Source organism: Anopheles moucheti, chromosome 2 (assembly GCF_943734755.1).
Source record: "Anopheles moucheti chromosome 2, idAnoMoucSN_F20_07, whole genome shotgun sequence".
Classification (NCBI taxonomy): domain Eukaryota; kingdom Metazoa; phylum Arthropoda; class Insecta; order Diptera; family Culicidae; genus Anopheles; species Anopheles moucheti.
This window is the reverse complement of record NC_069140.1, coordinates 63415521-63441471: the sequence shown is the minus strand read 5'-3', so window position 1 is coordinate 63441471 and position 25951 is coordinate 63415521. Positions and strand designations below refer to the sequence as shown.

Genomic DNA, 25951 nt, shown 5'->3' with positions numbered 1-25951 from the left:
ACTGGCACATTGGATTTGCATCAGTTTTTGATTGCAATATGCTGTGTTATCTATTCTTTTGTGAATGGCATTCTGGGTTAGTCTAGTTTTTAGAACAAAATATCCTTATCAAAGATACTCCGACCAACCCTAGCCAATACTGCTGGCTACTGTCATGGGGTTCTCCCTTTGTGCACTGCAATTGGCAATAGCAATTTTATTTCGTATGCACTTGTTTTAGGAGCTATCTACGGATGTTGACAACTACTGTGTCTGTTGCTTTAACTTAGCTGTAAAATATTTACAATAACCACGAACACAAACATCGCTATCGACACATTGTCGATCTTTGGTAATTAGCTGCAAATCAATGCTCTGCAGCTTATGTTGTTATTATGTATACGACGTTTTGCTAAAACAATTACTATTTTCCTTGTACTATACAAACAGTAATTCTAGGCTACTGGCTGCTTCCGACCAGCGATGGTAGAAGGTGTATTGTAGACGTTGCAGAAAAATAAAGAATCTAATCAATCATCAATTATTTGCACTTCGCTATACTCGACAGTTCTACATAAACATTGCACCGCAAAATCTGCTTCAGCGACACGTAGAGAAGGGTTTCATCGTGCTTTGGTGACCCTAAACCTTAGTGGTCAGGTCCAACGGTGTGGTGCCTTGCAGTTTCATTCGCTTCACCTCACGATCGTATTCGGTTTCCTCTGGCTCGAGCTCCGACTCGCTGCCACTTCCACCGTGATGAGAGAGAACGTGGCGTTGACGATGTTGTTGCTGCTGAAGATGCTGATGGTGATGATGGTAATGATGTTGCAAGTGGCGCGGAGACTCTGACCGTATCGGAGACGCTCGGTGGTGTTGGGTCGGTAGAGACGGGGATAGCGAGTGAGGACGTGGCGAGTGAAGGTGAAGTGCACCGTGGTGGTGATTTTGGTTGTTGCTGATACTGTTGTTATTAATGGTGTTGGTGGAAGCAGCATTTTTGGCAACAACGGCCGCCGTAGTGGCAGACACGGTACATTTATATTTGTCCATTCCGGAAGAAGGACGGCTATCACCATTGGCTTCATCGTCGGATCCATTCGATTCTGCACCGGACATCGACGATCTGCGCTCATCCGCAGATGTGCAGCTGCTACCCGTTTTCATGCTCAAATCGATGGGATTATCTTGCTGATTGTGATGACCTGCGGGAGTCTGTGATTGCCGTACTACTGGGGTTGGTTGCGTAACAGATATAATGGGAGATCGCGGAGGAGTCATCGTTGCGGGTACTACTTCTTCCGGTTCGGGGTCGTCCTTATCACTTCCAGTCGTACCATTGCTTGGACAGCGTTGTGATTCAAGCACTTGATCTAGAATGTACCGCTTGGAGAAGGAGTCGGGTGATTTGCCGTTATCTCGGACGGACCCGGTGGAAGGATGCACATTAGATTCGGTGTTATGATTTGGCGTATAGCGGCTGTTATTGTTAGCCAGGGGCGAGCTTGGTAGCGTTAGGTGAGTATCGGCAGGCTTTAGCAGTCCTGCTTGAGGATGGGAATAAAGTGCCGGATGGAAGCCTGGAAACATGAGGTGTGACGAAGGCAAGAATCCAGGCGGTGGCATGAGCGGCAGTCCTCCGAACGGCAGCGGAAGGAAAAGATCCTTGTTGAGCGGTGAGTCGTGAAGTTTGCCCTGTCGCAACAGTGCATTTCTACGATCATTGATCTCATTGGAGCTGTCAGAGTTGTGGCTATCCGGGGAGCTGACAGATGGTGATGCCGACGGATGCTTACTGTACTCTTCCAGGCCGAGTAACATCAACTCCTCTTTAGTGCACGGAGGGCGCGGATACATCCCATGTGGATAGCCTCCGTGAAACATTCCCGCATGAATGCCGACTGGTTGCGCTGGTTTCTGGTGGTTTCCTTGTTGCTGAGCGGCTTGCTGCTGCTCCTGCAGCAAACAGTGAATCTTGAACCAGTTCGATCGGCGCCCGTAACGCGAACCACTTTTCGACATTCCTACCATGAGACATTTGCGCAAGCGGCACGCCTTGCAGGCAGTTCGATTCTTTTTGTTGATGATGCATTCGCCGTTGTTTTTACACTCCGAGATTGAGGACAAATTGTTATACGATCGACCGAAAAATGACTGCAATTAGAGAAAGAGAAGGAGAGAAAGAGAGGAGAGAAAAAAGAAAGAAGCGTTAGCGACGAATGTTGAGGGTAGAGAAGCCGACAAATGTTGAATATCTTTGGAAATATGTTTTTACTCTCGCCAGCTTTCATCAACAAAACATCGTTCTCCCATGACAAGTATAAAGTTCAAAATGCAAACAAAAGCCAACACAAGGCAAGAAAATGTAGTTTTGTGACGAATGATTAACAGCTCTACGCATTCCACATTTTCACAACCACCCACACAGATTTAACGTATGAGGTGTTATAACTTGCGATTTCAACAAGTTTCACTGTTACATCCTAATTCACAACTATTCGTTATGGAATTCAAACAACTTACACATCGGTCTGTTAAAATTTTGAATCCAAATAAAGGAATAGCAAAGCAATAAAGCTTTTATTATTATTGTAAAACACATTGGACCATTCGGGAAACAACGAGCGTTTCAGTACGAAAAATGAAATGACTCACTTGACAAGTAAAATGCGGTACCAACATAAATGGTTGGTTAAAACTGTCCTTGAACATCATGCACGCAAATACATCAAATGATAAAGAAAACGTGCCACAACAATAATGGCAGTTGAGCCATATGTAACGAAACGATCGAAGTATTTGAATTTACACAACTATAACCACTGTGTATCCCATAGCACGTATGTGATCGGTTGTCTAGCACAATTGCCTGTTTCGGACAAGTCTTGTGGCAAATAGGCACATAACATAGATGGATATTTTGTGTTCGATTGCTTAATGAAAATTGCACACAATCTCATAGACATGCACTACTGAAAACGCTCACGCAATTTACAATTCCTGCATAGGGCCAACAAAACTATGACGCCATGACCTATAAACTGACAAAGATACAATGCAATTTATCTCGTTGACATCTTGTGCAGCGTAATTCTTAGGTACATTAGCAATAGAGATATGCTCGTTCTAAGATTAGAATGTGTTTTAACTAAATGATAAACTAATTTAATTGTTAAAACAACTTAATGTTATTTCTAGTGAGTTAATTGATGGATACGATGGATTTTCGATCGATTTTGTTAGCGGTTGAATTAGGGGTCGAACCTTCACTATGCAAACTAAGCTTGATTCGCTTCAGAATGCAAGAAGCGTCATTGCAATAGCTTGCTTAGTAATATGAATTTAATAAGGTGAGCACAGCTCTAGTGATGATGAGTTTTTCGAATGATTTAACCTCCCACAGCGCGAGCACCAATTCGCGTGCATTCACCCTGTGCATTGAGACATATTGATCTGAAGTGGCGAGGCAATCTATGAGCCTACACCATTCAGTAGGAATCACACAGCAGGTACTACTCTGGTTACCACGGGAAGTTTGATTGCTTTTTCAAACTCGGATCCCAATCAGCTGGCTCTCATCAAACCATGGTGGCAATTGCCTAATCCAGGCTACGATTGATTTGTCATTGGTAATTTAATTTGAAGAATGAAAAAAAATAGATCACTCTTTCGCTCTCACACTCATGCATCTGAAGCGAAAATGAAGACTTGCACTATCGATACTTCAAAAGTACAGAGACGATCGTGTTCTACCGCGATCTCTGAGAAATCGCCGCAAGCGATTGAAAAGCTCTGAAATTTATGAATTAGCCCACATCATAGCGCTCCGATCATTTTACGTCCGTTTGTTGGTGGTTTAACCTTTATCGTAGTGTTCATGTAACCTTCATTAGAGCTTGCCAACACGAAGTAATTACTATTGTTCTGAATATTCTGCATTGATTGTATATTGTTTCTTTGATTTGTAGTATAAGTTTTTAAACTTAATTCGCACGTATAAATATAAGCTGGGAAGGTTTAAATAAATAGCTTCCTTTAAATAGTTATTTCTGGTTACAGTACAGTTGTGCTGTATTATGTGTTTCAGAGAAGGACTGAACTGATGAACGTTAGTTTTTTTAAGGGAGCGGTCTAAAAGGGCCATGGTGCATAGGAACAAAACTAATGTTCGTAGTTGATGAACGATTTGCTAAACTGTTCAGATTCATCGAGGATGGGAACACGGGCCTCTTTAAGCCTGGTGACAGACTTTGTGTAGGCGTTGCATGGGAAGAGCGTCTGGGTTGTGATATTTGTAGAGCATAGCCATTAAGCAACGAGTTGTCACTCAATGCCCCGCGGAGCAGTGCTGAATCATCAGCTCTTTTTGAAACCGATGGCAATCCCACAATAGCGAGATACTAGCGTGGATGGTTTAAATTTGCAGCAGCGTGTGCCTAATCTGAATAGCAACGTATTGACAATTCTTCGGTGTTGAGATTGTACCGTACAGTTGGGAGCCACGCTACCGGGTCACTGGTTGTACCGGTTGTGAGTCAATGTCGGGAAGGGTTTAGCTTCCGGCAGCTGTAGCTCTGTGCGATACTATTCTGAAAACACTACTGCAGGCTGTAGTTCCCACCATTATTATGAAACAAGAACAGCTTCTTACCTTGCAACCTTCGCAAGTGAAGGCACCGAAATGAAAACCGGCTGCCGGTTCGCCACAAACTTTGCACTGCTGATTCATCTGGAAAAAAAATTGAAAAAGGGAGAGACGGCAGGTTAGCAATTATTATTTAGAACGATTTTGCTGCGACTATAACCAAACGAGTGAAAAAGTCGATGCAAAAAAAAGGGGTGTACGATTTTTGTTGGTTTCGTCCGGTGGGCTCTTAAACGATCCGACACGTCTTCTGGGAGACATGGAAGCAGACAAACGAGAATCGGACGAAATGACTAAAACTCAAGCGGTAGTAGCTACATTTTGTGAGATCTTCTTGCGACCGTACAGAACTGTGAAAAATATAAAATCTACATTGTTGCTCTGCTACAAGTTTTCAGTAAGTTGGCATTATCCTATGATTTACTGTTTACGAGTTCAGAATTGTGTGTTGCTTCCATTTTTGCACAGTCCACAAAGATTGGAGTCGCTTAAGCGGTAACGACATGAGTGTATGTACCTGGAAATGAGAGGTGTGCAAAAAATGTGCTTGAACAGATAGGGCGAGCTTAATTGCTTTGGGGAATAGTTGTTGAGAATGTACGAGGATTTCATTTCTCCACATAAAAAATGGTTATTAAACTCACAACCCGTATATTTTGTGTTCCCCAGTAAACATTTTTCGGTTTTGAAAATGTGGACGCTATACGCTTCAGTGAAATGCAGTATAATATAATAAAATAGCAATACTACCACAACCAATAAAGTTCACAATACTTTAAAAAGTTGACTACATGCAACATCTGCAACATAGCAAAAACGTAAATGGTAGATGGCATAATGGTAAATCTCTTCAGAAATGAGTACCCTTACAGTCAAAGCAATAGATACTTGAGTTTTACGGCTTTTAACCTTGCATTGACCTGTTCGACCGCATGAACATCAATAGTAGGACGGTAGATTTGTGCATTGGAAGCAATGGCGTCACGTATTTGCCATGCCAACGATGCGCTTTGATTATGCAACATATGCGCTAAAGCCTTCCTGTACAGGTTTATCTAAAGCTACATGCATATTAGTCATGATTCTCCAGATGTTTTATCGCGTTGGTGTCTTTTCGCAAATGAGAGACGAATTTCGCGACGAAATTAACGTTTCCTTCACACTGGGTGAATGCGTAATTAAAATTGCACAAAGGGAGTAACTGTAAATATAAAATGTTCAAGTACTGCGGAAGATGCTCGTTATCCATAAAGTTTTGCATTAGGAATATATTCCTTAATTAGTCGGCTAAGATCAAGACAGGTGTGATATTCCTCCGCTTGTCGCGCATCATCGTAGCGGCAAAAAATCGGCCACCGTTCGTTCAGTCTAGGTTTATTACACAGTAAGAATCTCACCGAGGGCTGCCAAAAATCCTGAATTCTAATGAGTTTCGATGAGCTTTATTGCTCTCATGGTATATTACCATAATGCATTTAAATTTTATGCCACTTATCCAGCCCGAATCAAGTCCAACTAGTAAGCATCCACACGGAAACGACCGTGCCGGTTGTAATGGTCGTCCTCTCGGTCGGTGCTGCTATTTATCATAAACGGAACACACCTTCCACGGTACCGCAATCGTCAATCGCACCCCACTTTTGTGGGCCTTTCAATTCCGATTATCCTTTCCTTGCATCGCACTGCTCAGCATCTTCCTTCTGGTCAGACGTGATAAACTGCTGGTGGGAAAAGTCATAAACCGTGCTAAAATAATTCATTTTCGTGCATCGCTTGCGGAGTATATGGCGCATGGGTGCGGTGGGTAAGGCAGCGAGGTTCGTCGTCGCGTTGCGGTGTTGCGGATTCCAAAGTGTTAGCAGTGGAATAAATTTATATCACGATCACTGCATTGTATCTCGTTCGACTGGTGTTGCTGTTGTTGTTTCATTTCTAGAGGATGCTCCAGTGCAATGATGCATGAGCTAGGATGGGTCGGGTCTTCAAAAGACCTGTTGTTGGGTTTGCCAAAATCCCCCCTCGAAAAAAAAAATCCCGGGGCTATTTTCGTATTGGCTATCAGAATAAAAGCTTCAATAACGAGTTGAATGTTAAACCAAGACTCGAAAGCACTATCTCTAACGAAGCAGACGGGGTTATATGATAAGTCGTTTCGGTTACTTGCTCGTACGGTCATTAATGTGCACAGTTTTGTCAGAATGTGGTTTTAATTGCCACTTTTACGACCACTCGTCTCAGATGGTGGTGTTGAAGCGGCAAGATAAAACCGCACGGTTTTGGAGTAAAATTTGTCGATGTATTTTTATGATGCATTTAAAGGTGAGCGAACTTCGGGTCCGAGATGCAGTTGTGCACAACACCGCTGCATGACGGAATTAAAATGGTACATCAAATTTCTGCTCGCTAAAGTGGACGTGAATCTCGCAACCTCAAGGTTGGCGCACAATTTTTGAACCAAACGGTACCGCCACTTGTCCTCCAGCCTATAGCGGCCTTTACACGACGTTGACGAAACACCGGCTCGCACCCTTTTCGGGTACGCAACTGTACCGTTTTGTTTCGTATTCCGCCAACGTTCGAGCGGTGGATTTGAATATTCGCGCAATCGATCGAGGCCGCACTGTGGCAGTTCGGCGCTACGCTCTATTTCAGATAGCTCTCGTGTTCGTGTACGGGCACGTGCTTCGACGCTGCTGGTGGGCATTCATTCGATTGAGGCGAAAGACAAAAGTTGCATCGTCCATTACAAGAACCGAGCAAACGTGAAAGAATCTTTTTCTCCCCGATCCACCTTTAACATTACCACCCCAGTACCCCAGTGGGGGAAGCACGAGTTGCAGATTTATCCTAAATTTATAGGAATACTCGCGTGAACACAAACTGGTGGCTTAAGTTTTTGATCCTAAATCTTTTGATTCTACGGCACGAAGGGGCACCGTGAAGGGTTAGGTCTGTTTCGAGTTGGAAAGCAGTTGCACGGTTCGGTGAATGCCGGACAGCAAAACAATGCCGATTTCACGCGCACTGGATACGTGTAGGAGTGAATAAGATTGACATAATTCGAACACTAACGAGACAAGTTACTACTCACCTTCCCTTCTGGAGGATTGGAACTCCCGAGCAGCCTGACCTACCTCAATCCAGCCCGAGTGTGGAGGCGTATAGCCAAATAGCGAGAGTGCATAAAGGCAAATCGTTTGTTTTGCGAGTGAACAATGTAGTAAGCCGAGCAATAACGATCCACGAATGAGTGTGGCAAGCAACGAGAGCGCTAGAAAAGCGCGCAAAAGCATTAAACTGCGCTAGTGGCAATTTAACTGTAACGCAAGCAGAATGAAAGAATGAAGCAAAAGTGAGGAAAACTTAGCAACGGAACTAACCAATTTGAACTGTATCAAGGTTGGAGTGTTTTATTATAAGCGCTCCAGTTGAGTTGAAAGTGAAAAGCCAGAACGGTCAACACAGAGCAGACACGCAGAAAACAGTGGAGTTGGGATGGAAACATGCAATGTAAACAAACCGCCGCGATGATTGCAACAAGACGAAATGAAATAGGTGGGAATTGTACTGGTACTATTGGCCACAAGCCATGTACACGAAACCCTAGCATAAATTTGATTAAGATCAAACTAAATCATAAAATTAATAATGAAAAACCTGTCCTGCGATATAAAAAGCATAGATAGAGCTAGCGGATTTACAAGCCTTAAATTCCCGACGACAGCTGACAAAATGTGTCTTGAGAACAGTTTTGTTACAAAAATAAGAATCATCTAAACTGCGATGTAAACCGGTAACAAATAACTGTGGAACGGAGTTGAATTTTGGCACACAGACTATGACACATCATAAACAGCCCTTCCGGAAAGTAACTTCGTCGGATGTCTAATTGTTGAATGTAATTCAGGTTTTCTAAGGTTTCGAGCAAAATGTGACAAATTGTTCGATTGATCATTTTTTACCTCTCGTCACAGTCGTGGCCGTAAGACTCCCGAGAGACTACCGCGTGTCTGCCATTGTGCAGTCATGATTGATCCGATTCCGATTAGCCGAAGCAGATGATGCATTGATCGTGTCGGGTATACGGGTTGGGGTGCGACACAAACGTGATTCCGTAAGATCGATCCATTTGTCATGACTGTTAACCAACTGCTCATTTAAACGTACTTGTAGAGAACAGGGCGTGCATTTCATGGTGACTGGGGAACTACGTAAAAGAGACGCATCAATATCTAGCCAGAAGCCAACAGCAATTCGTTGATACATTCCTTCAGCAAAATGTGACAATTGCAGTTTTTAGAGCCCCTACCGCTGAAGCTTGTACAATACGCGGCAATGAACATGATGAAGCATTTTTTGGCGAATTCTTTTACATAGCCAAAATCCCTTGCTCCCATTTCGCATGGCACCCAGCAAAGGCATCGGAATACAATAACGATTGTCACCATGTCGTTTGTTGATTTTTGCCGTATACGTTACTTCTCGTTCACCATTTACTACATGGCAACAGCTGCGGGATATAAAATGCTTTCACAAAACTCAGACGATGTGTTGCATTTAATTGCCGTTTTTGCATTCCTGTGTTGTGTGCTTAATAACTTTTGAATAATTTCCGTTTTTATGGGCCACTAGTCCTGAATATTCGCCCAATAAACACAAAACAGCGTAAGGACAAAGAAATAAGAGGACAAAAAAGAACGCACACAAACACGAACAGAACATGATCCATCTATCCATCCATCCATCCGGAAGAACAGTGTTGCAGTTCGAGATGGTGTTCGGCATCGGCATACAGTTCAGTGAGATCATCATAATCCCATCATCCCCACGTGAGCGGAGAGGAGGAAGTGCATTTTTATAGCCCGCGTGGCATCCATCCGCAGTGGAGTTTGATTTATTTGAGCCAGTTCCGTTTCGTTACGAGCTTGCAACTCGCCCCGGCTGGGGTGGTTATACGCGGGCAAAACAAGCAAAAAAAAAAGGGCAGTTCAGCAACAGGCTTGTTGTGTTCGGTTGTCTGCCCTCTAAATATCCGTGCACATTTACGCAAAAGGTTGCAACAGGGTCGTCGATCGACCGGGACCGGGGCAGTGTTTCTTTGCTGCGCCAACTCGGCGGTGATGCAAACTCCATGGATGACTAGCGGAGAGTCAATCGACTTTTGCACATCCGTCGTCAGATCGCCCCCGTGTCGAGGCGCTACAGAAATCCTTCACACCAATACCTGCCAAAGATGCACTGACACATGTTTAGAAATTGAACATTACAACGACAAAAAAAGAAACACGAGTGTGGATCGCTACGACACTCTGTAGTGCCTTTCGAGCAGAATCCCTACCATGGTGTTGGTAATAGTATCGAAGCTACGCTAGCGTTCGGGTGAATCACACAAGATCTAATCTCACACCCTTGTGACTTCTTTTCGTGAGAAACTATCGCGCTGAAAATCGTGTTTATTTCTTCATTACCGTATTATTATTCCCACTGAACTGATCTCTTTTCCTATTCGTTTGATTGTATCCGGCTCCGGTACGCTTCCAGTTTGTTACTACTGGATACGATCGGGTAGAAGCTTCCCCGAATCGGAAGGGCACCAGGCGCAAGGGAGCAGCCCCACCGGCAGTCATGTAGATGCCATTAGAACACAGGTATGCGGTCATCTTGTCTCGTTTTCGTTTCGTCTCCAACACACATACATGCGGGCAATCAGCGGAATGGGCGATACGGGGTGGCTGCCTGCACCTAGCGGGAAAGAAAGAACGCATTCGGTGGAAACGAGTAGATCGTACCCTAAACGATCCGCACCCGGTACGCTGGAAACTGGTCATGGATGTGATAGTTTAATTTTCCATTTCGTGCTCACGGCGCAAATTAATAGTGCATTCATGTTCGTGCTATTCTACTTTGCAGTGGTCCGTCCACGGTGTGGCGACTGATGCAGGGTCCATCCGCATGCTACGTACACGGCTGTGATAAGCACGGCGGAGGATATGGCACAAATCCCATCCCAGTGACCAGCTGTCAGCACTTTATCGCGATAAGGTCAATCTGTTACGGTGTGCTTGGTATTGGGGTACCCGGCAGCATCTCTGGCAGTACAGCGACAGCGAAGGCGACCGTTTGTGTCGAACCCAAAGTGAGAACGTTCTGCCGTTTTGTATCTTCTACCACATTTTCCGTTCCCATTGAGTGTATTGTTTAACCTCGTTCGTCGTCTGACCTTCCGGTCGAAAGGTGTCCATTAGTGTCGCAGCGTGTCGCTCCCCCGGTAGGAACAATAGCGAGTGACTTTTCAATGATTTTTCTCATATCAACTAATCTAGATGAAGCGGGAAGTTATCGCATTGTTGCGACGCTGCCTGATGACACGTTGACAGCGCTGCTCTTCGAGATGGCTCAAGGGATGCCTCAGGGAAGCTGAACACATCCGGTAGTGAAGGTTTCGTTTGCTTTGGATCGCAACGATATTCTGTGCTCGTCGCAATCCGATGTCGTTCCGTCGAACTTAAATCATTAGCTGGCGCTTTGCAGCGTGCATAAGCATTCCTTGGTGCGCGAGGATGGAAATGATCTTTAACCGGCATCAGTTACCAAACGTGATCCATAAAGTTTGTTCGTTGATAAACATCAATGTGTGGTGTGTTGCAATTGGCACAAAATCTATGCTTTAAATCGAATATGTTAGAAACATATTACACTTGCCAGAAATGCTCAATCGATCACAATAAGCAGCACACTAGAGCAGGCAAGAGACAATGCCAAGCACAGAACGTGCAAATATCATCGGCATTTGCGCAATAATAACAATGCACGGGTAGACTCGTACTCCACCACTATCTTTACTCTAGGTCTAGACCTAAGGTCCCAGGCGAGCACTTGAATTGAGAAACAAGCTCAGCTTGGTACAAAAGTAGTGTAATTCGTTACGCTTGGTTTACGTTAAAAGTGAACTATAAAGCTTGCGCTGCAGCTCATCGTCTGAAATGAGGGTTAAAACGTGGAGCTCGTCGAGATCAGAAATGCAAGAAACAAATCTAAAGCAAAATAAGCAGGTGTGTCACCTGCTGGCACCGATAGAGCTATTGACCCAACAAAATCGAGTTGAAGGCAGAAACACCCATCCGTTAGCATGCAACTAGATCGTTTCGATTCGCTAGTACCCCGAATGTCGGTGATGCTGCAGCAGGGGATCACCGCGCAAAGTGTTTCTGAGACTGTCTCCTCGGTTGAGCCACAGGCAAGCATAACAATGGGTACAATCGAGAATAGGAAGTAAACAAATGGTTGATATTTGTACATTAAGTCTATTAATTATGCAATTAACCTGCTATTGTTGAATGTAAATCAAAGCGAAGAAAGAACGCAACGAAAGTGAAACGACGAACCTTGGCTACCCGTGCCACTCCCTGGGTACGAGTAGTGTATAACCCATTGACTCCGGGATCGCGTGAGGTCGCGTTAGCTGGGTGTGTTCGCGGAACTGAGACGCACTAATCACATGTGTGGAGGTAGCATCAATCGATGCTTAATTAAATAATTGAACTAATTTTAGCACATGATCTTCACGCTCCAATCAGGTTGAATTCATTGGCAGATGAATCACCACCATTCATCATCCATCGATGGGCTGACGAGATGCATGTTTCATATGCGAGGCTAGCCGCTTAATGTTGGGATGTCCAAATTCCGTGTGCGCAAAAGAGAAACTAATTTTCGCTAAATTGTATATCATTCAAAATGGGGAAAGTTAATCTAGTTTATTTTATCCGTCTGACACAGAAGCTAATTTGATTTATCGTGCCACAATGTAGTATAGCGGCGAAATAATTTATCTGGCTGAAAGGATGATTCATGAAAAACCTGCAATTGTCTGTGCCCGCACATCCCGCACGGCGGTGTATCCCCGTCTATTTTGTCATGACTGCGCTTAGCCGTCTGTAGTGCAACATCAATGCTTTGGTTGTAATCACGCTACAAACACTGCATAGAATGAAAAGAAGGTCGCACTTGCGTCTGAAATGCAATTAACGAAGCCACTTGCATCTGTGCGATCGTCGGCACGTCGGTTACAGTGTGTTAGAAATAGCCGAATGCAACTATTTACCTTCCCATTCTTCCTGAAGCTGTTCTAATCTAAATAAATTGGAAACGTAATAATGGATTCCAAACAAAGAAGACCCTTTAGCTCGTGTGCAGGGCTCTGTGGTAAACAGAAACGTGCAAACAGTACTTCCCCTTGCCTGCTAAAGGTTCTCATTGACCGTCTAGATGTTAAAAGCATCCTCTTCAAGTGCCGCCAGCCATCGTACCATACCGTTAGATCAGTCAACCATGTTTGTAAAGCCCCTTTTAATGCATGCTACCGATATCGAGCTATCCCCGTTGGTGACCGTGTTCCATTGTGTAAAAAATCGAATGTTGGAAATCTATAAATGCTACACTTCAACCCTCAAGGTTTGTCGAGTGCGACCGCTAATTAATCAAACGATATCTGTTGTTACGCCTACGTGGCCTCGCGTAAGATGGGACTGTGTAACTTCCGTTTGCGAATGTATTCATCTGACGACACAGACTTGTTTCACGCCAGAAGGGTGGTTTTTGTGCTTATATGAATTATATGTAAACATACCTGTGATTCAAAATGAAATAACATGCAAATATTACTGATTTTATCTCCATTATGAAAAATCTTCATCACACTAAACAAAAAATTAATAATTGGAAAAGCTGTGTTTCAAATTGTTTATCTTGAAAATCTATCGTTCTCTTCCACCGATCACCATGAGCCGAAGATCATTTCGAACTACGAGAGAAAGTGAACAGAAAAGCAACAGGTTATTCGTGATTTACCTGGTTTAATTTTTACACCCTTTTTCTCGCTGATGCCGTTCGCTCTGAAAGCCGGTCATGATGTCGTTTACTCTACGCCCTCTTTTGCCCGCTGTGTTTTGTTGAGTTCATTCGGATCGTACTCGAAAAGCATACAGCATACAGTCATTGTTATTTTTTATTCCAACGACATTTCAACCTGTGGTAAACCACTGGTACAGCTTGTTCGTAAGAAGGTGCCCGGTTCTGGTGAGAACCTGTTTTTTGAGCCTTCAATTGAATTGGATCTTGATACTGCAAATAATGGGTCGATCACATCATTTAATTTAATCTATAACAATATCATAAATAGATTTTGTTAATGTAAAGTTTTGGAAGTAAATAGAATGTTGGATATGGTATAAAGATCAATTTTAATGTTCTGCAACTAGTAGCGCTCGTCAAAAATCAGTTTCACATCTACAAATTTAAATTTAAAAAAATCCGCATATTAGATATTGTGTTCATTAATTGGTCACATGTAGTCGGCTACACCGTATGTAACCAAATAGTGGAAAAAAGGTCTTCAAAGTTGCTGGTTTCGCATTAATGTGTCGAGTATTGCCGCAAAGCAACAAGTAATCGCCTACAAACAAAGTAGTAGAGCACCCGGCAAAATTATAGCTTTCGGAACGAATCGGTAGGAACTGAGCGACATCGCATTACGAACCATGGAAGGATGAACCATTTTCTAGTGGCATAATGAGCGCATAAGTCATTTTCCATTGCGTGTGCGACAGCCGCTATTCAAGACGTAGCTGAAGATGATCTTTGCGGTTTCATGTAATTGAAAATTGTGCACCTTGAGCAGAAATCGTTTTTGTCATCAGTGATGTTCACGGTAGTTGTCGCGATAGGTTCCTCGAAGTAAGTAAAGGAAAAGGGATTTCAACACCTCTTGCCGAGCGTGAATGGTGAAACGGTGAACGGGTGCAATGCAGGTGCGGTTTTCTTAGGCTAACCTTTGTACCAGTGCACCGCAAATAAAGTATGATTTACAAGTAATTGAAAAATGAAACGACAAAATTGTTTGCACAACCAGTGGCAAATCGCTGCCGCTTCACTTGGACGAAAGTGCGCCATGACTGCGAACATTGCTACAAAAGCAGATTAGAAATAAATAATTGTATTTGAAGGTTTCGTTTTGCGAGGTACATTATAGCTGTCTCGTGAAAGTAACAGATCGTTCCGAATTGTCCGAATGAGGACAGTTAGTTTCGAATATAATTTTCGGCAATAGGACCATACTGACTGACTGACCATATCGAGTTTTACCAACAATGATTTACTTATTAAGAGGGTACTACTAGCTGCATCCAGATAATGATGCAATTTACTTGAAATGTATTGAAAAGAGTGTCCAATAATATATCCGAAAATAATTAATTTTCCATTCGTTTCGGTTGGTCCCAGCTACGAAGGAACAGTAAGAAACGTAGCTAACGGGTAATTAAACGTTTCTCCGAAACAGTCAGGTTGGGTCGAATGTTTCAATCATCGGCACGACCTTGATCGAGCGTTATGCATGAAGTGTGCCATTTTTAAAGAGCTCCAGCGTGCGCCTTTCAATGGATGAACATGTTGGCTTCAATCTTACGGCGGCTGGAGTTTTTCCCAAACGGAATGTGTCTTTGATCGTTTCAAATGAAGACATTTACGTTCCGACAAGTGCTGTTGATGAAACAACCACTACATGCCCTAGCATCTTCAACCAGTGCTTGCCGTTGCTTTTCAAGTGTACAGCATTTCGATTGTACCTAGCAATGGATAAATTTGACAGCTTACGAAAATCTGCTGCTACTGAAGCGTTCGCAGTTGATGCTTTGAAGCATAAAAGGAATCATTTATTGATGGGCCAAATGCCAAGATAGTTCAAACACAAGCACTTAGATCCAATAGCAGCATTCTATGCTCGATGTAAGGTTTCTTCTGTGACTGCTCGTTGAAGTCATTTGTTGCAGCAGCATTGAAACATTTTACTTTTGGTACAACATTCCTACATCATCCATCTCGAATGTAAAACAGTATAAATGATTCATCACACCCTTGAAACTGACTATTTCTTTCTCTTTCTTCACATGAAATTCTCTTGCTTCTCTTTGCAAGACTAACATGATCGATTCTGTCCCTCACGGTGACTCTCGGCTTGCCCATCGAAATGACAATGTGAAACGCGTAGGAAATGAAATTGTTTTCAAACAGGTAAGACGAAATCAAACTACATTTTAACGTTTCTGGAACGCTTTTGGACATCCAACAAGTGCTGGGAAGAAATGAAGGGGTCCTCAGAATAACGGCGCAGCCATAGTTGGACATTAGGGAGTACTGTTGTGGAAGCAAAAGGGTGACGAGTCGAATGCAGCCAACAAAAAAACTGTCTACAACTTGAACAATACGCCTTGGGAACCAAGATTGAATGTGCTTGTTTGGTGGGCGGACAGCTCCGTCTGTAGTGCGCATTGGGGAAAACATGATAATTACAACGAAAACTATTAAAACGTTACTCTCTTACCGGAGGTGTCAGCGGTGTTGGTGTACGGTTGTCCAGGAGGTATGCATGCGTTACCCACTCTTGGACGCGTACGGTCCAGACTTTTACCGAGCATCCGAGTGTGATCTTCACCTTTCGCTCGCCTTTCTCTCTAACTAGTTTGCTTCCGCTTTTATTTCCACGACTTTGGCCTCATCCTCTTTTCTGTTGTTTGACATGACGATCGGCGTGGGGTGAACGGTGTGAGGTGCGTTCGCATTTGATGACTTTTGTAGTGCTTGGTTTAATAACAAAAATCATCACTCAAATATCAGCGATGATCATTAACGTCTGCGAACGTTGAGTTGGTGTACTCGATGTTTAACTTGGAGTCGCCGGCAAGACGCTCTGCGCAGAGTGGAATGTGATAAATGCTGGACTTAATGTGACTCGGAATGTTTTATTTTCACGGGTCAGAGTTCGTCAATTTGAAGATAAAATATCGGATCATGATCAGAAAGCAAACCAGGACGGTTCGTTACATGAGGGAAGTTAATTCTAGTAGTGCTAAACCAGATTGAATCAGATACGTCTTATTGAGAAATATGAAGATGCTGAAATGCAGAAAATAAAAACAACATAACGTAGACTGATACTGGTTTTACTAAATGCATTCCTTGGCATCAATGCTGCCAGCTTCTGAAATACAAGCGATGCTTCGCATCATCTGACTGCATGGGCTTGCACTATACGCTACTATGACGTGAGCATAAAGCAAGATAAATTAAGTCGTTGGCCAACAGAACATGCACGAACTTAACGAGAGGTTGCCGATGTTTTTGAAGACTCTGAGTGACAGCATTCGTATCATTATGTGCTGGACGCAATTGAGTTATCATCGTGCCACATGTAAAGTGTCGAAAAGTAAATGAGAAGAAGCTGGAACAAGTATCATTTATCTATCCTTGTTATATTTTCTCATTAGCGATTAGAAAAATGAGAAATAATTCTTGAAAAGTTAATAATGATTAATCATTGTAGGAATGGAACGTAATATTAAAAGAAAATATTTTGTTTAAATACATACACCATGTAAGTTAATTATTCGTCATGTCATAGAATTCACTAGAGCACTAAACATGGCAAGGAACGCCCAAAGCACACGTTGCCACGTGCTTTTCACCTCACAAGCGAAGAAACGGAATATGTTGCTACTCACGTTGCTACAATTTATATAGCCTTCAGATTGATGACTGTACAGGTATGGATCTTCGGTGCAGTCTCGCAGTGAAGGTTGACCTGGAAAATGATATATTTGAAGCGCGTTGCTTCCTTTTTTTCATTGGAGGAGATGATAAATCATACAGATACGTTATGAACGATGCAAAGCGAATGGAATATCATTTCTTTACTGTATGATGAAATGTGAGTATCCGTTTGCAGCTAAGTGTGTTGAGTAATTAGATGAACTCTAATCGATTACAATTGCTAAAGTTAATTCTATGAACTCGAACGACCTCAAGAAACTGATAGAAACTAGTTTTTAAAAATTCCTAAAACTTCTTTACGACCAAATCAAGGGAACCACTGCGATACTGTCATAGAGTGCATAAGAAACCGGCCGTACATTTGCAACACTGCCAGCTTGTTTTTGACCGGACCGAGCTGAACGCGAAATACCGACGCCAGCGAGAGGCAGCGTCCGCATGGATAACTTTTCCTTCCACAAACCCGGTTTTTCCGTAAGCTGACTAATCGTAGAAGGTTGATCTTCGTTTTGCGATCCTTCACTGCCGAAACCCGTACAATCAAACCGTGGGAACTAGATCATTCAAATTCTTGAACTCGATAATCGTTGACGATGATGATGGTGTCTGCTTCCAAAGGGGGATATCGGTTTCCACCCGCACATTCGAGTGCACGTGCTGAACGGGGAGTGAACTGGAATTGTAGTCATTGCAGGCGATCGGTGCAAAAAATAGTGAAAAAACGGTTAAAAGGAGACTAGAACAACCGGCAAGTCACCGTACCGTAAGCATGAAAAATCAAAGCATTCAGCAACTGCCTTGAAGCTTTGCTGCATCATCTGACCTAGGTAAGGTAGGGCACCGCAATCTCTCTCATTCGCAGACAACGACTTAAAATTACTATCTAAGAAGCGCATCATCGCCCGCTTGCAGTTTGATAGTGCAGCGTTGAGTGTGAGGAAGGAAACGGCTAAACGGTCAAAGCGTTTCTTTGCTTTTGCTCTTTCAAACATTGTAGGTGGGATGATGTGCATGTGAAAGGCGATTTCATTACAAGTAGCAATGCGTACACAATCCGTTCGGCCGACTTCGTTATGTCAAAAAATAGCCATCGACGCTCGATCATCGTCAAACGATGAAAGCTTTATCTAGATCTCCAAGCTTCGACGGTTGTGGAAGAAGCTTGCTCCCCGTTATTCGACAGATATGCTCCACAAACGCAGGGTCACGTACGATAGTTGAACTGCTTTAATGCAATTAACAATAATGCCACTGTAAGGATTCAGCCCTACTGCGGTTGCTACTTTTGTTGGTATGTTTTGCATAACATGGCCAAACAGACACCCTTCCATGTCCTCGTTTTGTGAGTGAAGCTAATTATCGAACCGCATCAATGTACGTGCCGTTTTTACGACAACTCCCTTATAGACAATCGTTTCACGATGTGCTGTGGCCTCCGTCGATTCTTCCTGCCTCTGCGACATCTGCCCTAGCACTCGTGCCACTAGTTTGCACCGATATTTGCCACTTGCCATAAATTAATTCACAAAGTATAGCAATAAAAATCGCGCGTTACAGGCATGAAGATGAGCATGTGCTGGTTGCTAGTAGTTTGCAGCGCCGTCCACCCGATCTATTGAGCGGTTTGTGCGAACAAAAATAGCTGAACGATAGGCTGCTGTGGTTCGGAGGCGGGGGGTAAAATGTGAAACAAAAATACCATCAAACCGTACAGAAAATCAGTCGATCTCGGGATGAAAGAAAACCTTCACACGTCCGGCCCGGTCACGTTGAGTATGGCTAATTAAATTTTTACAATCTTGCCATATTTGAATACATGTCCGGAGCAGCACGAACACACGGATGGCAAATGAGTGCGGACTTAAAGCGCATCACGAAATCTTTCAGCAAGCAAATGAGATTTGTTCCTTCTAAATTTAGATAGGAACAAAAGTGATCGAATTTTCAGACTAAAACAACAGTTTAAATATCAACGATTCTGTCCGCCGTTGTGGCAGACTTTGCGCCAGGGCAGCTTGAAATGCTGGTGACTTGCGCGGTCCGCAAGCGCTGAGCGCAGAAGCGTCCGTCACTGTGGCACTCGACTAACACGAACAATGAACTTATTTTTCAATTTCGATCGAGAATGATCAGCATATGTCCTTCAGCACAATACGTACCACAACCTGATTGCGCTGTGGTACAGTGTGCAGCTTGGTAAGGTATAATTTTATTTATTTATTTTATCGATCGATCCGTTTCACAATGAACTTCGTCGGCTTCAGTAAAGTGCATGCTACAGTACGCGGTCGTGAGAGTGAGATCGGTGAATAGCGCACAGGATCTTCATTGAACGCTCATCGCTGACTAGTCGTTCGCTGTTGGATAAGTTTGATTTGCCTGCGCACACGGTGTGCGATGCATTACGCAGGACGCAACGTACAGTATGACAATAATTTATTGGTTATTATATTCACTGCAGTATAAGCAAGCGGCATACGCGGTCGGATGCAATGGAAAGGAGGGCTAGCGGGTTCTGTCGGGTGGCCTCTGTTACTCGGTTTTACAACTTGACGCTACTGACAGTTGGCGACAATCATAGTTTGGCATTCTCAATCAGTTTCGTGACAGTTGTTATGGTGCGCATCGTACATCGAAATGGTTTGTGGTGAACAAAGTTTCGGAAAGAAGAAATTTATTAAAATATTGCGGATATTATTTCGCCTGATGCTGGGATGAAACCAGTTCAAGATACAAAGAATAGTTGAAAATTAACCTATTTATTGTCTCTAGTATTAAACGTACATTCAACAAAATATGTCCGTTTGTACTGATATGTTTACCTTCATGTCATACAGATAGTGCGGTTCATACGTTTTCTGCATACACTTACAACGCAACCAAACGATCAATTCACTTAAATTCAGATCACATAATGTTGACAACGAACGATACCCGCAACGAGTAGGTATGATTTGTGGCTTGTGTCCATGATTCTTAGACGACAGTAAGCACCTATCGATAAATATCTGGATCACAAAACCGTGCCCAGCTTATGGCACGTACGTTTGTGCCATTTTTTATGAGACCAAAGACTGCTATCGTCCTTAGAGGACCTTCGTCGATAAAGCAGTGTGGCGACTTGCATAATCAATGATTACAAATGCCGATTGTTGGCGTGCAAATGAAGTGCACGGATTCGCTCTTCGGATCACCGTGTACGGCGGTATCGAGGTCGATTGGCTTGTTGCGAAGGCGGTAGTGGAAGTGTAGCTGTTCTAATTAATTAAGCCGTCGCATAGTGTGATGCTTTGCTGCACGACTAAGGGTGGTGGCTTAATGAGTATGTTTAGAAGAAAGAGTTATTTACGCTGAACTAGCGAACTTCCATCTAGTTCCATCTAAGAAGGCACATTAAGGCATTTAGCTGTGTGTCATTACGGTTATGAATTAAATCGTCACAGTGATGATGAGTAGTGCACACGATATATGCTCCATGTGAGCGTGCGCAGATGAGCAATTGACTGGAATCGTGCAGTTTATAACGATCTGCAATGAGGTCATGCTTAGCTCTCCGCCGTATTCACACTCCAGTTCCAGTTTCCAATAATCTTCGATTGGATTTCCCGCTCTAATGGATGACGATTCAACGATGATTGTTGGGGTACGTGTTCGTTTTTTCATCGTTGTCAAAGAACTGCCTATTAAAATGATACATGAAGCTGTGAATGTTCCGACCATAGTACGTAAACTGGCCATTATAGCCATGATTCGATACGAGTGTTTTCGTCCATAAGCATTGTAAATTAGTTATTGAATCATTTTCACGAGTTACGGCGATTTTGAAACGATTTTTATTGATCGAAACCAGATGAGCCGAGCATCTGTGAGAGGCATTTACCGATCGATACATTTTGCGCTCGGTGAATGTTTGGTAAGCCGAGCAATAACAACCCAAATCTGAGCTATTTTATCTGCAGCATGAGTCGCTTCTGCCCAAAGCAATCCGGATGCCCGGGCTCCGTCATGCACCGGTCAGCATAAATCGGTGTTGCCGCTCATTTGTGCCGACAATTAGTGAAGATCAAGATCGAGATCGAGCATTGACAGTGAGGATGCCGGTGAGCGAGGAAAGTGTTACCTCTGGTCGATCAGACGGTTCGATTGGATTGATATAAAATCGGTTATTCGTTTCATTTTCGACGATTATTCATCAGAATCCACGGTTCGACCGGGGTCGTTACAGAGCTGTGGGCGCGAAGCATTTCCCAGAATAATTTCATTACCGCATCCTCCACCCGAAGAAAACCCTTGCCACCGTGATCCCTTCCTTGCATTGTGGTGTTCGCCATTCACATCGAATTTTATGACTATTCAAAATACTTGTACGGTCAGCCGGTGCGATTGGGTTCGGTGCTTCGCCAACAAATCGAACTACCACGTCAGAAACAATGTGGATTACGTGAGGTGCCCCAGAACGGTTGATGGTGCCGACAAAGCTTCGAAACGGATCCTGAACCGTTTCGGCCGGCTGCCGTTTCGGGCACGGCATCTTCCCCGGGAGGCTTTTGAGATTTTATTGCTCCAAATATAAGTTGTTTGGCATCGACCTGAGCTGGAGACCACCGGATGGCAATTGCGGTGCGGCGTGGTGCGCTAGAAGGCGGCATCATTCTTTCATCTGCCATCTCGCGCAGGGCTGTGCTTGCAATAAAGCGCACTTCTGCTCCACGAGGCCCCCCACTCCGCGCTTAACACGCAACATCCTACCACCCCTGCGTTGGCTGGAATCATCCGTTCGTCCTGTGTAGTCGTTCGTCGAGCGAAAGCTCATTTGTTTTGACTCGAATCAATTACGATTTACGACATTCTCAGTTCACTTAGCCTTTTTGTTCAATTAACACGTTCGACTCGTCCTCATCTTCGGAGGATTGACGGATTTGACCGTAGGATTCCATGGGTCGCTAGCGGTGAAGTCATCTCACAGCAAAGTGCAAGATTTTTTCCTCCACCGTTACCACACACGCATATCTTTGCATAGTGTGCCCCTCACCTTTGCCTGCTCGCCGATTCGAAGCAGTCCGGGTGGCATGAAGCTTCATTGAAACCAACGCCCTTCGTAATGTTCGGGCGGCGTAAATCGATCACACGCTGCAAAAGGCACATTGCAATGTTTGCCACTTTGAGATGGTAATAAAAATTAAACCGTGAAAAACCCTCCAACTTGATGACTTGAGTTCAGTTGTGCTGGGGAAACTTTCTCTCCCAGCGACCCGAAGAGCAATGAAACATGCTAAGGAACTGGTGCACAGAAAGGGGAGCGGGACTGGACGAGTGGTGGCTAGGTTGTACGACTTTTTCGGAAGGATAAAATGAATTGTGGCCTTTGCAAGAACCTAATAACTTGATCAAATTTCTCAGCAAAGTAAATAAAACTGGCGAGCCCTTGAGCAACAATTTGGCACCTTCGCGTTGTACGATGCGCACATCGGTAAAAAGGGAGAGCAACGGGGTCGGTTGCAAGCAACGGACTCGTATGGAGCAACCTGAAATCAATCGAGACTGCCTCTTTGCGTACCCTTAAGCACGATGCCTACCTATCGTAGCACCGTTAGCATTAGAGTCGGCATGTCTGAAACAGTTGATTTCACTGCAATAAAAACAAATATTTTGATTAATGATGTTGATTTGATGCATATTTCTCCACTCAACGCATCCTGGCTTTACTATAAAGAGAATAATGGACCGAGAGGTCCATCTGATCATTGAGGGGTGTCTGTTAGTGAGTAACGTTATCGGAAGGAGTAGTTTTTGCTGAATTCCTGGTGAAGGTAACAATGTTATATTTGATATCGAGTATATACAATTATGTTTGTTTGTGTTCCCCTCGCAATGGATAAGTTGACGATAGTAAGAATGTTGTAATATAGCAAACAATAAGACACGGCGACAATTGTTACAAAACGAAGTAAGTATGTTGGAGTTCTTGTTATGCGCCTTTGCTCTTAAATATTGCACCTGTGTAGCATTTCACGTACGGTTCATCATTTGACTACCATATGCCTTATTGCTATTAATTAAGTAAATCGCGATAGTGACTCCACTTATCATGACCGGCAACACGATGCTGTATGTGCACGTAGGCGCATTGCGCACAGTTACCCGATCTTTGCCATAGCGCAACTGCAATCGCCAAAAGGTGCAGTGCGAGAGCGAGCGAACCGGTACAGGGGGAAAGGCGTAAAGCGTGCCAACATGTCCACCGTTCGCTAGAGGACGGCGGAGGGCAGAAAAAACCGTGGGAAATAAACCTATTTAACGCCTCCGGCCTGCAACGGTGGCTTTCTTTTGTTCCGTGCTTGTAACCGCGTCGCAAAGATCGGAGGATCATTGCCTGAGTTCTCTCCGCAGCTCGTAAGCTAGCTTTAATCGTTTCGTTCTCTCTTTCGCTTCCGCCATTCGTAGCGACATTTCGTGGCGACTAGATATCATTGCTTGTGGTCGGATGCATGATCTGTACCGATCCAGTGGAGGTGTTTTATTTTCGAAAATGTATACTTATCGCTTGATGTAACGAAAACATGTTGAGCTGTTGGGCACCGCGGTGTCTGAATGGTTTTCACATGACATTCGTTTATCGCGTGAAATTTTTGAAAAGATTAACGCAAAGGTAGTAATCGGCAAGGTCAAGAATCTTCTTTGTACATTTTTGTGTGCAAACATGCAGTGGAATGTTTAGGCTAGCACATGGAACGACTTTTTCGCATTACTGTTAATGAATTCACTCGGTAAGATTTATGCTGTGGCGATGCATCAATCAAATAAGACACCACGTTATTCGTTGATTCGCTGTGATTCTGATGCATATGAAGTGTTGGAATTATAATTAAACGCAACCAACAACCGCAAAACACTCGAATTCGCGAAGCGTGCAGAACTAAGACAAGCTGTCAAAAAAGTCAAATTTTTTGGCAAATAGTTTCCTGTCGAGCGTTTGTCTGGCCGTTGGCGTGCGCTAGATGCCGGTGCATTTGAGTTTGAATGCGTTTCGGAAAGACACAAGAAACCATCGGGTACATGGGACTTGCGATGTAAGCATGAAAAATTATCATCAACCAACGATATGAATTAATAATGGCAATAATCAGCAAAATAAAGACAACCACTTAGTAGTGGCGTTTATGGGCGATGCGATCGCGATACGCCAAGCAGAACAATTATTCACAGTCTCAAATTCCGTCGTCGGGCGTCTTTGTGTGCGTATATGATGCTCGCGGGTCGCCAGTGAGAACAATGAGGTGCAATTTTGCAATATCATTAATCGTCGCACGACGCCCGGTGGTTGCATCCCGCACTTACCTTTCTTACAAGGATGCAGTGCGAATGCGCTGCGAAAGGGTGGACACCTCGTTCCGTATCTGTCAGATGAGTGGCTTGGCTAATGGATGCCTCCTTTGAGCCACTTTCCCCCACTTGCACAAATAGGTAGGACGTTGGTCGAAGAGCAGAATGCGAGGCGCGTCTGCAAAGCCGTAACAGATTTCTGATGGACTCCAGGTGCCGATTGTTATTCACCTGTGCATTACGAGGCTAGCTGAACCATCTTGGAGGAGTTCTTTGTGTTCGTTTTTTTGTCACGTTTTTTCGAGGGCCGCGTGTATCGGTGCTTTTTTGTGTGTTCTAGCCTGATCAAAATGCTACCGTTGAAATTTCTTCTGGTAGATAAAAAAAATCACGATGCACAATCTTTTGAATTTGTAGTTGTGATCTTTTTGGTTTTAAATTTTACTTCTCAACTGGGTTGATGTAGACAAAAAACCAGTGCGAACCAACCACCGGTCCGGTGTTCAGTGCGTTTGTCACGGTTTATTGAGCATAATTAAAATGTGATTTACAAAAACATTTTGCAACGCTCGGCACCTTTTGATTTTTTTTATTTTACACCGGGACACATTTCGAAATTAGGCGTAGAGGTCAATTTAAAGAGCTGCCTTTTTTGGCTGTATGAAGTATACTCACTGCATTGCTTCTTCCAGCGTTTGTCGGATGCATTAATGATTGTGTTGCATCGTGAGGATTTTACGGTTCGATAATTTTCGCATGTTATATCTTTTCCCGTGTTTATGACGCGTGTTCGACTTAAAGCTAACAATAACTTTGCGATTGTTACAACGATTTTGACGTGACTCACCTTTATGTTCTGCGGTGCGGGAAAGGAAGTTGACAGAATGCTCTTAACGAGCGCTGTGCGATTCTGGTATGATAAATGTAGGGATGCCTCTGGAATTCTTAAACCAACCAATCATCTACTTTTATAGCACGTAGGATTCCTTCGAGAGCTTACACTGACTGCCGGTCTAATAAACTCACTATCACTTGATCGAACTCTAGCAATCCGTTTGCCGATCGTGTGGGAAACAATCGAACCATAACATTGCTCCTAAATTGTTTGCCTTGTAGATTTGACCGTTTATTTTCGATTAGCATCAAATGGAACACAATGCACTGATCAGTCACCGTCTGGTGGAGCTGGACGGTTATCCTCGCTAACAGTTCCAAACGCACAACAAACTGTAACGCCTGTTGTCACAAGCAATTTTCAACGCGGCACGCGGTCCATCTTGCACCTAGTTGTTGTGTGTTATCTCGAAATAGTTCAAAAACTTGAGCCGTCGGTTTTGTCGTGCATTTAGTGTTGATGGAAACAATTATCATTCGTTATACAAAACCGAACATTTCAAT

The 25951-nt window shown here is 43.6% G+C and overlaps 1 protein-coding gene across 1 annotated transcript; it reads right to left on the bottom strand.

The window, feature by feature from the left end:
- Positions 1-621: 621 nt before the first annotated feature.
- Positions 622-25525, bottom strand: LOC128297742 (knirps-related protein-like). Its single transcript, XM_053033434.1, has 3 exons — positions 25401-25525; positions 4631-4708; positions 622-2133 (listed from the first exon to the last, which is right to left on the bottom strand). Exons 2-3 carry the CDS (start codon positions 4706-4708, stop codon positions 622-624), a joined length of 1590 nt encoding a protein of 529 aa, XP_052889394.1. The 5' UTR covers positions 25401-25525.
- Positions 25526-25951: the final 426 nt, after the last annotated feature.